Source organism: Lepidochelys kempii, chromosome 8 (genome assembly GCF_965140265.1).
Source record: "Lepidochelys kempii isolate rLepKem1 chromosome 8, rLepKem1.hap2, whole genome shotgun sequence".
NCBI lineage: Eukaryota > Metazoa > Chordata > Testudines > Cheloniidae > Lepidochelys > Lepidochelys kempii.
The window spans coordinates 98,251,075-98,264,802 of NC_133263.1; the positions used below are offsets into that span (position 1 = coordinate 98,251,075).

General features: G+C 42.7%; 1 protein-coding gene and 1 pseudogene across 1 annotated transcript in view; one reads left to right on the forward strand and one right to left on the reverse strand.

Moving 5' to 3' along the window:
• Positions 1–13,728, forward strand: part of TTC39A (tetratricopeptide repeat domain 39A) — a 67,597-nt gene that overhangs the window by 11,540 nt on the left and 42,329 nt on the right. Inside the window, exon 3 of the mRNA XM_073357750.1 lies at positions 10,364–10,495. Within this exon, the coding sequence (XP_073213851.1) occupies positions 10,364–10,495 (132 nt within the window). The remainder of the gene's footprint in view (positions 1–10,363; positions 10,496–13,728) is intronic.
• Positions 8,194–8,599, reverse strand: LOC140916601 (large ribosomal subunit protein eL34-like; annotated as a pseudogene).

A 13,728-nucleotide genomic window follows, 5' to 3' on the forward strand; every position in this document is an offset into this window, starting at 1 on the left:
GAATTTCATTGCAAATGATCTTCATTACAGACACACTCCATCTCTTCAGGGAATGACACTAGTTGTGGAGTGCAATGTGTAATACTACGTGACCTTTTCTTGGGGGGGGGCGGGCGCAACAGTTCCTCATTGTTAGCTTTTTAGCATGCTGAGATTCAAAATGGGTTTTCACAGCCTGTAAAAGTATTTATTTTTCAAAATTCTTACCTGTTGTCCCAATAATTCTTTGGTTTAGATTTTGTGGATTTATCACTTATGGTGTGGGACATATTCTGTTCTGGGTTACACTATTGCAATTCCACTGAAATAGCTAATTTAGCCACATTTGGCATCTAAAATCAGTTTATCTCCATTCACCTTCATCTCATTTGCACCAGATGTAACTGAGAGCAGAACTAGATGCACCATATGGGACGATATCTATCGCAGCAGCTGAGACAGAGCTATAACGGACAGGTCTTTCCTAGCAGTTTAAAAATAAATACCTTGGGAAGGTGTCTGGGTGCTTCTGTGTAGTGGTAAAAGCTCTGTTCCTGGTAGAAGAACATGTCAGAAAGGCAGATCTAGTGTCATTAAAATATTTATGTGGCTTCTTTCTTCAGATTACCTGAAGATCGTTTGGTTGCTGCTTTTTAGATTTTAGAGTCAATTTTCCCTCTTCTCTCCACTAGTAATGTTTGTCCCAATCGTAGGGTCCAATTTATGACATATTCTTCACCATGCAGAACTGGGCCTTGAGGTCTTATTTTTATTTCATTTTTTATGTAGAATATTGATCTTTCCCAATCTTCAGCCACCCTAACAATTAACAAAAAAGTCATCAAAGTATACAACAGTAGGTGCCTTGAGGTCAACAAATCTTAGCTGTTTTGGAAGAAAGGATGGGAATGAATATGAAAGTTGAGAGGCTGTCATGGCGGACCACCCTGCCAACTGCTCCCTTTCTTGTTAAGCAAGAAAGTTCCTGCTCTAATCCGTCAGTTGATTGTAACTGTGGCAATGTCTCACAGGAAGAGGGTCGGTTTCTCAGGTGGACGGCTCCAAGCCCGTTCGAGCTTGCAGTCAAAACAACACCTTTAACTCCACCCAGAAACCTGAAGGAAGTGGATGAAGCTTCCAAAGTGCTGGTGGGGTACTCTACCTAATACACAGGGTGATGCATTATGCACTGGCTTCTGTTTCTCAATGAATTTACAGTATAGCACCATAAGGAGTGGCACATTGCAGTTGTCTAATCCGGAGGAGACAGAGGCATGGATCATGGTGGCCATCCGAAAGAAAAGGTCACAACTTCCTGTGCAGATGTGGACGAATAAAAGCCTTTCTGGGCACTGCTGCTGAGTTATTTGGTCATGTAACAGCTGGGGATCTAGCAATGCACCTAACTGGCAAGCCCCCGAGTCACAAGTGTTTGAATAAATACCTTCCGTCAGCCAGGTTGATGTAATCGTCACCAGATCCTCCTACTGCTTCCCCAATGTATCATCATTCTTCCCATCTTATATGACTGAAACTCGGCCAGCTTGGTCTTATCCCTGGATGAAACTGGCATCGCCTGACACCTGCCAGGGACAGGGTTCCTACCTTTATAGGCTTCTCTACAAATACCTGTCTAGCCAGTGTTTGCTCATGACAACTTTTGGATGTAATGTACAACCAGGGTCCTGAATACTTGTGGTCATTAAAGGTGCCATGGCTCCATTCTTCAGGACTTTAGTCCCATGTCATGGCCACATTCCAGCTGGGAAATTACATTCTCCAAACCAAAAATTCACATTGTAGTTTCAGTATGATATGGTATTCTTCACTTTCTGCCTGTGAGAGGGCCATGCTCTGTCCCCATCCTGTGATGCCCTAGAAACTGTTCAGACCCACTTTCTTCTTGGGTGGAGATTATATTTTATTCTAAACCCATTCACCAACACCCATATAGTGCAACATCACGGTTTTAACCTCTACTTCTTCCAACATTTCTTGGCTAGGGTCCTAGGAGGAAAGGGAGTCTCCCTCTCTCTAGGGAGCTCCTTCAGTTCAGGCGCAGCTAACCTTCTCCTCAGTACCACCTCCCACCTTTTATCCTGTTGGTCAGCTTGGGGGCTAATTCATTCCTTACCTCCCCAGCATCTCCTTCTGATTAGCTCATTATTGAGTCAGCTGTTATTGGGGCAACTAATTGAGGCTTCAGTGATCAGACTGCTGACCCACTTGGCAGATCTCAGTGCTTTGTAACATTGCCCTGAACTCTTTTGTAGTTGCTCTTTTTTTAAAGTCTACTTTCTTTCACCCCCAAAATGACTGCATTTCAATTGGATGAGTGAAATGATTCTTTCCTATACATATAGTTTTGTAATCAGCAGGTAAAATTTATTGAGCTTTGGGATCATTGGATAAAATGCACTACAGAAATGTCAGCCAATGTTGCAGGGGAATTGGTGGGAAGGGACAAATCTGGTTTTACCGTTCTCTGGAGTCTAGCTATAAAATTATACTGATTTGTGTCTCCGATGGAGGCTTTTAATAACACTGACAGAAAATGGCCAAAATACTTGCTGGCCTGCTTCTGCACTTACATATGCTAGCATAGATCAGAAGATCCTCAGAGGAAAGCTGCTGTTACAGAAGCACAGATTAGTATTTATTACTTATACAAACCTGCTCATTAGCCTCCTGTTTGTGTGATTCTGGCAACAGCTGAGAGCAAACAGATCATGTACTAGTGGCAGAAACTTCTGATTAAAAAAGACTAAATGGGAAGGCACAGCTTGTTCATATAAAAAGATTAGGTCAATGTGACGCAACTAAGTCAATAAAGCACTTGTTTTTAGAGGGATATAATATAATTGATGCTCAGTTTGCACTAATTTGTTATCAGGCTAGTGTGATTTAGAAAACAATGGTGAAGCCCTGGTTGTTGGAGGAGAGTGGTTTTTGTAATGGGTTTCTTATTGGACTGGCTTGTTTTCAACTCTTTACTGTTGTTTTTTATTTCTAGCGAATCTCTATTCTCTCATGAGAAGTATGGAATTGAGACCGAAGTCCTCTGTACATAGAACACTGCAGCATGGGCAGAGGAATTATAAGCTTTTTCCCTCTTCATTGGCCTGCTGGTCTGCTTAGCCCTGCTCTGATGAGGCTCCTTCTAAGGATAGAGAGGTTTGGTCTCCGTAATGCATTCTTCTTTGGTCTTTTGTGCTGAAACCGCCATAAACCAGTTCAGTTGATTTCTGGAACTTGTGGGCCCTGTTTACTCTCTTGCATCCCTCTTTTTACATGTGATGCTGATCAAGATCCAACATGCTGCTTTAGGCCTCTTCCGAAAAGCTGTTACAGTTCTTATTCAATGGTATAGACTCAGAAAAGGCCAAACAGGACCATTGTGATCATCTACTCTGATCTCCTGCACAACACAGGCCATAGGACTTCACTGAATTAATTCCTGTTTGAACTAGAAAAACACCCAGTTTCTTAAAAATATGCACTTCAGTTCTAGTTTGAGTTTGTCCAGTTTCAACTTCCCAGCCGTGGAATCTTGTTATACCTTTGTCTACTATGCAGAAGAGCCCATTCTGAAATTAAATAAACTCCAACAATCACTTCTGCATCAGAGGTACATCCTCATCCAGGATATGATACTGGCTTGAAAAAAAATGTTACATGTATTACATGTTTCAAGATTCAGGGTACAACAACTTTTGGGCCTGGATGTACCAATTACTGTTCTCTCAAGGAACTACAGGTCAGTTTCAGTACTAGAGAAAAATCTCAGGATTATCTTCTGCCCTTTATTTAATACTCAGTGTATCAGACCCACTGCTGGTCTTGCTCTCTTTGCAGTTTTGTCATGGATGATATAACCCGAGAATTGAACCTCATGGAATGCTAATGATGAGACCAAACCATCTGTAGTTCCGTTTGCAGCTTGGGCACATTACTGTTCTTGAGGTGGCAAATAAGTTGAAAGCAGAGGATTCTGGGAAGCTCCTGTCTAGCACATCCATTTACACTTATGTAGGATGGGAGTCAAAAAGCTTTTTCTACATCAGATGTAGGTGAATGTCCCTTTGCAATCCAGATTCTTAAAATGAAACATGGAGCCTGGTTATCTGTTGGGCTCTGCTTGTTTCTAGAACTCTGAAAATACCCGGATATCTGCTTTATATCGCTAAGTATCTGCATCTGCGGATGTGGATGTGATTGTATTGTTTACATCTTTGTGGATAGGATGTGGATCCAAATTTTTGTATCTGTGCAGCAGTGCTCAACCCGGGGTCCACAGCCCCCTGAGGTGTGTTTCTGTTCTGTTTGTTGTTCTCCATGAGGCTGGGCTTTTGGGTCCTCAACAGAGTAGGTGAGCCAGGTCTGTTTGTTCGTGTCTCTGTGAGGATTGACTCTGGGATCCTGGGGTCTGTGTTTTTAAGCTCTGGATTTTTAAGTTTTTGAGTAGTTAATCCCTCACCAATGGGGAGGGATTGAGCTGAGGTTTCCCAGAGAAGTCAGTTGCCACCAAACTCCTCAGGAGACAAACAGAAACAGGAGTTTATACAGGGAGTGTGAAAGGCTTTCATTATAGGTACAGTTCTACATTTAATACCGTGACAGCCAGTGATGCAACAGTGGTTGTGACCCTCAAGGGAAGTGCTATGTTTTCTTTCCTGCCTAAAGCCAGAATGGTCTTTCTCTGACTGCTTACTTTGCTTAAGAGCCTGTGGTGAGGGTCCTTGTCAAAGACTTTCTGAAAGTCCAAGTAAGCTATATCTTTGTCCACCTGTTTGTCGTCTTCCTCAAAGCATGCTAATAGATTGGTGAGGCACAATTTCTCTTTACAAAAGCCATATTGACTCTTCCCCAACATATTGTGTTCGTCTAAGTGTCTGATAATTCTGTTTTTCACTGTAGTTTCAACCAGTTTCCCTGGTACTGAAGTTAGGCTTACCAGTCTGTAATTGCTACAACCACCTCTGGAGCCTTTTAAAAAAGTTGTCATCACATTAGCTATCCTCCGGTCATCTGATACAGAGGCTGACTTAAGCGATAGGTTATATACCACAGTTCAGGGATTTCCCTCTCTCCCCTCCCCCCGCCCCGGGGGCAGTGTACACCCCTCCCTGAATTTCCCCAACCCTCCTCCCCCTCCCCCAGTTTTATGAACTAGTTACATGTAGTGTTGCCAATTTAGTGATTGTTTGGAAATCTGAATTGAAATTGAAACATTAATACACACTTTAAAAGCATATACAGTGTATGATAAAATATGTGTATCTGAAAAAGTATAATAGATTTGAGAAGTATGAACATAGACTAGCTTCCTTATACAGCTGTTGTTTTTTATGATAATGTCAGTGCATTCATTTCGGTGATGTTGGCCAACCTAATAATTTCAAATTGTGATTTGTAATGAGCTCTCCCTGACAGCTAGTGATGAGCTGGGGGTTGGGGGGAAAGGCTTCAGGACCAGACTGGATTTATATTCACACTTAATATGTTGTACCAATAAAATAAAAACCAGCAGGATCTTATTAAAGGGAAAAAGGCAAAATACCACATTTATTGTGAATACAGAAAGAATCATAGTAAGCAGTTAGTTATAGCTATAACATTCCATTCAATCTCATATTTATTCACACATTCATTCATACAAACACACGCACACAGGTTCTGCAAGGTTGTTATCATAGTTACCAGCCTTAGAGTTGCTCATGCCAAGCCACTGGCCAGGTGGCCTGGACATGAGGAGGGAGCAGGGCCTTGTCAGATGCTCATCTGATGCTCCTGGAAGTTGGTTTGCAGAATCAGACCCCAAAGTTCTCACTTTTTAGAGTCTATTTTTATAGGAATTTCTTCCTATGCCAGTCTATGGGAATTGCTTCATCATGCTGTTGCTGAATCAATCAGCAGATAGCACATTCCTGACGGCTCCAAGATGTTATCTTGTTCTTTGGTTCTCCCATTCTTGAGGCTGTTGGGTGGATTCCAGTCTGCCCTCCGGGGGGTCCTCTGGTTATTTCCACTTGACGCCTTCTTCAGCCGATGGACACTGGATTCTTAGGCTGGCACCTCCCTGATCATTCAGTTATTATCCACACCAAGCATCCATCCACATACATCCTCTATCTCTATTTTAATCACAATGGTTAATACAACAAAAGGGTGGGGAGTCTCTGGGTGCTGTTTCTGTTGTTAGAGTATTGCTTTGAGTCTCTCTCTCTGTGAATTGCTTTGAGAACAGACTCTGTCTTAGAATGTACTAACACAATTAGCAGCTTGCAAGTTTCACACAGAGAGGGAGAGAAACAGTACCAAAAACCAAGAGACCTCTTAATTAGTAATACCCTGGAATTTAAACTATGGGGAATCAAACTCATTTGTGATTTTAATTCAGAACTTCTTTAATATGATCCAACAAATCTACCCAGGTATCCAGCTGAGTTGCCCAAGTGATAGATTTTGGCTGGGGTTGGGTAACAAATCACTTGAATGTGGGGGGTGGGGGAATGAAATGTTGATGTTCTTATTGTGTGAGTAAAGGGCAGGAGAACTGTACTTACCCTGTGCTGATTGAGGGCATTGAGAGAGAGGGTGGGGACAGGTGTTTTGCTTGATGGTCTGCCTGAGTCACAAGTACTATTTGACCTGCCCCTCTCCACTGTTTAAAGACAGAGCTGATTAGGCTCCATAGAGAGTCTTTTGTTTTATTAAGTGACCACTGCAGCTGAAATCACTGAGAATCAGGTCCAAGTGCTTAGACCTGCTGTGACACAGTGTTTTGCTGGAAGAGACGGCTCAGCCTGCACTAGCAGCGAGGTTCCCCCACTGAGAGCTCAGCTGAAATCACCGAGAGCCGGTGGAACCTCAAGAGACCGACTCCCAGAGGTCACAGTGGCAGGTGGCAGCAGAAGGTGACAGTGCAGGGCCATTGGGACGGAGCAATAGAGTGAAAGGTGGCACCACAAACAACAGCGGCCAGAGCACTATGTTTTAGTGACTTCGCTCCAGAATGCTAGATTTGTGACTGGGAAACTTAATAAATATAAAAGAAAAGGAGTAGGTTTCAGAGGAACAGCCGTGTTAGTCTGTATTCGCAAAAAGAAAAGGAGTACTTGTGGCACCTTAGAGACTAACCAATTTATTTGAGCATGAGCTTTCGTGAGCTACAGCTCACTTCATCAGATGTTTACCGTGGAAACTGCAGCAGACTTTATATACACACAGAAATCATGAAACAATACCTCCTCCCACCCCACTGTCCTGCTGGTAATAGCTTATCTAAAGTGATCAACAGGTGGGCCATTTCCAGCACAAATCCAGATTTCCTAGTAGACCAAGATTTTAAAAATGCATTATTTGCCAAGGTCATTATCCCACATCATCGCTAGCTCAAGAGGTCATTATCTTGGGGAGTTTCTGTACTAAACTTTTTGATTATTTTAATTATTTTTTATGTAAGAACAGCCATATTGAGTCAGACCAATGGTCCATCTATCCCAGTATCCTGTCTTCCAACAGTGACTATTCCAGGTGCTTCAGAGGGAAAGAACAGAACAAGGAATCATCACGTGATCTATCCCCTGTTATCCACTCCCAACTTCTGGCAAACAGAGGCTAGGGACACGCAGAGCATGGTATTGCATCCTTGCCCATCCTGGCTAATAGTAATTGATGGACCTAACCTCCATGAACTTAGCTAGTTCTTTTTTGAACCCGGTTCTAATTTTGGCCTTCACAACATCCCTGCCAAAAAGTTCCACAGGTGACTGTGTACTGTGTGAAGAAATATTTCCTTTTGTTTGTTTTAAACTTGCTGCCTATTAATTTCATTGAGTGACCCCTTGTTTCATTGGTTCTTGTGTTAAGTGAAGGGGTAAATAACACTTCCTTATTCATTTTCTCCACACCAGTCAAGATGTTATAAGCCTCTATTATACCCCCTCTTAGTCATCTCTTTTCCAAGAGGAAAAGTTCCAGTCTTTTTAATCTCTCCTCATATGGAATCTGTTTCATACCCCTAATAATTTTTGTTGCCCTTCTCTGAACCTTTTCCAATTCCAGTATATCTTTTTTGAGATGGGGTGACCATGAACATATCATGAAGGACTGGAAGTACCAGACACACAAGAAGACATGAAACGTGCAAAATTACAAGAAACCAAGAAAGCTGTAGATATAGTGCTTCGTTTTTTTTAATTTTAATTTTTTTTTAAGTTGAATTTTTATTTATTAGGCAGACAATACAAAGAGATTCACTTAGATTTCCGACTCTGTGCTTGTGCCTTCAATACTTTCACAACAATCTTCTGCTCCTCAATAAGGAAAGCTCGTTTGATTCTGTCACGGATACATTTAGCACACATGGAACTGCCATTAGGCTCTGCTAACACGCTTCTTTGTTTTTGACAACTTCAGAAGGACTTTAGGGTGCACAGCATGAACACAGTGAAGTCTTCCTGGACACACACCACATGCAGATGTTGGTGCCTTGCCAACTTTCTCAGTGTAAAGGTAAACAATCCTGTTACCTGTTACCTGGTGTATGGGACAGCCTGGTCTTGTTAGAGGCTGTGTTGTAGGACATCCTACGATGGTATGTCAGACACCAAACCATTTTTTATAGTGCTCCATAGTAGGCTTGAGCAGCCAACTTTAATTTTTGTGAAGGTTTTAAAATATGAGTTAAATCTAATAAAATGGTCGTGAAATATTTTTTAGTTTTTACTCTTTTGCCGTACAGCCCACCTTCGCCCTCACGTTCTCAACCCTCGTTGGCCTTCATCCCCCCTGAATATTCCAACACCCCCCACCCCCAATTTCAATTCCTAGGGAAAACACGGCCACAGTTAGTAGTTCTACAATTTCATATTTGAGTTCCTTCAGAACTTTTGGGTGAATACCAACTGGTCCTGATGACTTATTACTACTTAATTTATCAGTTTGTTCCAAAACCATTTCTATGGACACCTCAATCTGGGATAGTTCCTCAGATTTGCTACCTAAAAAGAATGGCTCAGTTGTGGGAATCTCCATTACATCCTCTGAATATATTTTAAAAATTAATTTATAGAAAAAAGAACGGCTAGTTGGTAGGTCTCAAAATATAATTGTAAATGGGTAGTCATCATTAAATGTATGTATTTCTTGAGGATGCCTCCAGGAATCATTTCTTGGCTCTATGCTATTTAATATTTTTATTAGTGACCTGGAAGAAAACATAAATTGATAAAGTTTGCAGATCACACAAAGATTTGGGGAGTGGTAAATAAGGAAGAACATTAAGTCATTGATACAGAGCGAGGCGCTTCACCTGGTAAGCTAGGTGCAAGCAAAAAATGTGTTTAAATACAGCCAAATGTAGAGTCCTGTCTCCAGGAACAGAGTGTGGAGGCCACACTTACAGAATGGGGATCTCTCTCCTGGGAAGTAGTGACTCTGGGCGAAAAAAACTTGAAGGTCAAGATGGATAATCAGAAGAACATGAGCTCCCAGTGCAACCCTGTGGCTAAAAGGGCTAATGCAATCCATTGATGTATAAATGGGAATATCAAATAGTAGTGGAGAGATTATATTACCTCCATATTTGGTACAGGTTTGACTGCTACTGGAATATGGTGTCCAGTTCGGGTTTGTACACATCAGGAAGGTTGTTGAAAAATTGGAGACAGTTCAGAGAAGAGACATGAGAATAATTAAAGGATTGAAAAAATGCCTTATAAAGGGCCATGTGAAATCCCACAGTGTCTGTGGTTTGGGAAGTGTATTCAAGTTGGACAAATTGAGAGTGAAAGGTGGGAATACAGACATAGGAGTGAAAGGCTGAGACATTTGACCAAGTCTGTAACAGTTCTGAAAGTAAGGTTAGTTTCATGTTAAATGTTCTTTGGCTATAATTGTGTTATCACATTACTCATCATCTTGATTATTCTGTGTAACTCTCCCAAAGTAGAAGGAAATTGTCTCAGCTTGCAGCACACATCATGGTGCTCAGTGGAGAACTCATGCAAAAACAGTTATCCCAAAACAAAAGAAACTTCAGAGCCTGATCCTACATCCCTTGGGCACCCAAAACTTCCACTGACACATTTTAGGCATCTACACTGTGATCTTCATTGTAGTATCTTAGCATAGCTATTAAAATTATAGATAGAAGAATGACTTGATGCACAAATATGAATGTAGGCCATATACAGAGTGTTTGTATTTTCCAGCAAAAATTAATCCTTTGTACGTACCATATTGTGCTTGATTACTAGCACATTTGTTTAGACCTGAGTCCCCATCAGATTAATATGCCCCTAGAGTGTTGTTTTTTTGAAAATTAATCTTGTGTTAAATTTGTCACCTGCACTCATGTCTTTTTTTTTTTAATAAACAGAACTAAGGACAGTATGTATCACGCACTGACGCATGCTACCATACTGGAAATGCAAGCCATGATGACCTTTGATGCCCAGGACATGCTGAATGCAGGAAACACAATGAAAGAAGCTCAAGCCACCTGTCAAAAGTAAGTATGGAGAAGTACATTGGGCAGTTGGTGCCCTCCTCTGAGAAGTCATGACAGATTTGTAGATGAAGGAAGGACATGTGCAGTACTCCCATGATTTTATCATGACTCTAGTGATTTTGGGGTGGCTTTTAGCTGTCTCATGAAAACATGATGCAAGGCACCAACTCACAAATTTTCCCTTATTCAAAATAGCCTCCATCTCCTATTACTGTCAGTGGGGCCGACACCAGCAAGATGGCCGCCACTTCCCTACGATCTATCTGCACGTGGATGTGAGGCAGCCCTATATAAAGTTGGCTGCTGCCCCTTGTTGTTTTCAGTTGAGCTGAAGCCAGGCCTGTAGGCAAAATGGCTGCCACTCTATGGGTCGGGGGCTGACAGGACACAGTCAGGGACTGTGAGGAGCAACAGAGACACTGAAGGGTGGATGGGGAGAGTGTGGGGGAGCAGGGGCAGACTTTGGGAGCAGAAGAGAGGGATGGGGAGGGGATTGTGGTGGGTCCAGAGCAGGAGGAGGCAGAACGGAAGTGCGGGATGGAGGCAGAGTCAAGGAAGTGTTGCTTCATGCAAAAAGCTAAACCAATCCCATTGTTTTTACTGTGACATTGCTTATATGAATGATGAATGTAAGTGTGAGGAACTGGGGATTCTGTCTGTACCACTTCCGAATTGTGGATGATTTTATGAAATTGCATCATGAAATCACTGTGCCATGGAAAGCCTATATGTATGTGGATCCCCCAGGAATTGAAGAAGAGCTCTGTGTAGCTCAAAAGCATGTCTCTCTCACTGCAGAAATTGGTCCCATAAAAGATATTACTTCACCTGCCTTATCTCTCTCATATCCTGGGACCTTCACGGCTACAGCAATGCTACATTAGCAGGGTTGTATCATGTCTCTGCCAGCCAGGCCAAAGACAATGGTGAATGATCATCACATAAAGGATTTGCTCTAGCTGGATGAAGACACTTCCTCCATTTATCTGAAGGCAGAAGGGGAGTTTGGAAGTAATGGAAAGTTACCAGGAGGAGAACAAAAGAGGCAGATGTCCCCAGCAGGAGTCTATAAAGGGACTCTCAGGTGGAAATGGAAACTGGAGGAGAGAGCTATCTTGCACCAGAGTAGGATGAGGGAGGCTGCTGCAGGAGCAGGGTAGACAATACGATAAAAGACCCTGACTGACTGAACACAGATGATCTCCCAAGGGAGATGAGCTAGTGAGGGACACTGTGTTTAGGGTGTTTTATTGTTTTTATGATCTGTACTCTCCTGTGCTTTGTATAATTAAGGAGAAAATAGCCTAAAATTGATAGATTGAACATGGTGTGTGTGTGTGCACATAGGCTTCAACTTCTTGGGTGCTCCGGGGCTGGAGCACCCATGGGGAGCCCCCCATCAACTCCCTCCCTCCCTAGTGCCTCCCACCCAACAGCAGGCCCCATGTATCAGTGCCTCCCAGCCGCCACAATCACCTGTTTCACGGCGTGCAGGATGCTGAGAGGGGAGGAGCGAGGACGCGGTGCGTTTGGGGGAGGGGGTGGAACTGGGCGGGAAGAGGCGGTGTGGGGGCGGGAAGAGGCGGTGTGGGGTTTGAGCACCCCCTGGCACTTTTTAAAGTTGGTGTGTGTGTGTGTGTATGTATGTGACTGCACAGCTACTGCACACCCCTAACGGAGTTAAATTGTAAACCAGAAGCTCTCCAGCTGTTGGGCAGAGTTCTGGGAGAGCAGCGTGTTTAAGTAATGAGGAGTCAGGGATGTGCCCAGAGGGGCTAGCGTGGCTGGACAGCAGGTTCCAACGCTCAGAATGGGGGTGCCAGATGGAAAGTCTGTGCCCTGAGAGTGTGCTTAGGGACCTCAAGATTTGGGCAGTGGCTGGACTCCATTGAGGCTCCAAATGCTTAATACATCCCGGGGATCTACAGCAGCAAAGGCTTGGAGTCCCCTCCTAGCCGTCCTAGTGGATGGCCATGAAGGGATGGTCTCTAGGATCTCTGACAATAAGGTTTTGTATAGAAACACTGTCATTATGGAATATTACAAATACTTTCAATACTTAATTTTTCTGAAATATTTAACGAAAGGGATTATATAACTCTGTTCCTGAGGGGGCTGCTCACTGGATAGCTGCCCATTTGCTAACACTGATTAGTTATTTCATGCTTATTTGTGAATCCATCATCAGTTCTTTTATTGCAGGACTACATAAACATGCGACAGGTTTCAGAGTAACAGCCGTGTTAGTCTGTATTCGCAAAAAGAAAAGGAGGACTTGTGGCACCTTAGAGACTAACCAATTTATTTGAGCATAAGCTTTCGTGAGCTACAGCTCACTTCATCGGATTGCATCCGATGAAGTGAGCTGTAGCTCACAAAAGCTTATGCTCAAATAAATTGGTTAGTCTCTAAGGTGCCACAAGTCCTCCTTTTCTATAAACATGTGAGTTTACTCAACAGCTAAACTGGGAAAGCGGGAGTTAATATAAAGGTCTTTAATGTGAATATCTGTAACTCATCAACCTGATAAAGTAATGTAAGTTCTGTGTGCTGAGTGTGAATCATGATGCATTAATTAGGTCAATGGTACTCAAACTATTTACCATCCAGTCCTCCTTTTTATCAAAGCAAATAAACTAGGACAGGAGAGAGTCAAGATAGGGGAACTGCCATCCGTTTCCTATTACTGTTTTAAGCCTTGTCTACTCTAAAGGGAAAAGTCGATCTTAGCTACACAATTTGAGTTACGTGATTAGCGTAACTCAAATCGACATAGCTTAGATCTGCTTATGGCGGGGTCCACATTATGCAAGTGGAGTACAGGAGTCAACAGGAGAGCGATCTGTGGTCAATTTAGTGGATCTTCACTAGACCCACTAAATTAACCGCCAGTGCATCAATCACTGCACATCGATCCCCTGGTAAGTGTACACAAGCCCTTAGGGAAATGGGAGTCTCCATCTGAGCAGATGGAGAGGCGTGCATTTTTGTGAGCATTAAAGATTGGCTATTCAACCTGGAATGATCTCTCACACATTGGCAGAGAAGTAGAGTGTAATGAAAAAGTCAAGCAACAGACTGTATAAATCATGATTAGCTGGAGTTTTAAAAATCTCATGATTTTGGGGGGTGGGGGTCTGACTCATGATTTTTGATCTCTTGAGGTTGGCAATACTACATGTGGTTTACATTTCCTCCTGTTAGTGGACAGAATGCAAGGAGAAGACAGGGTG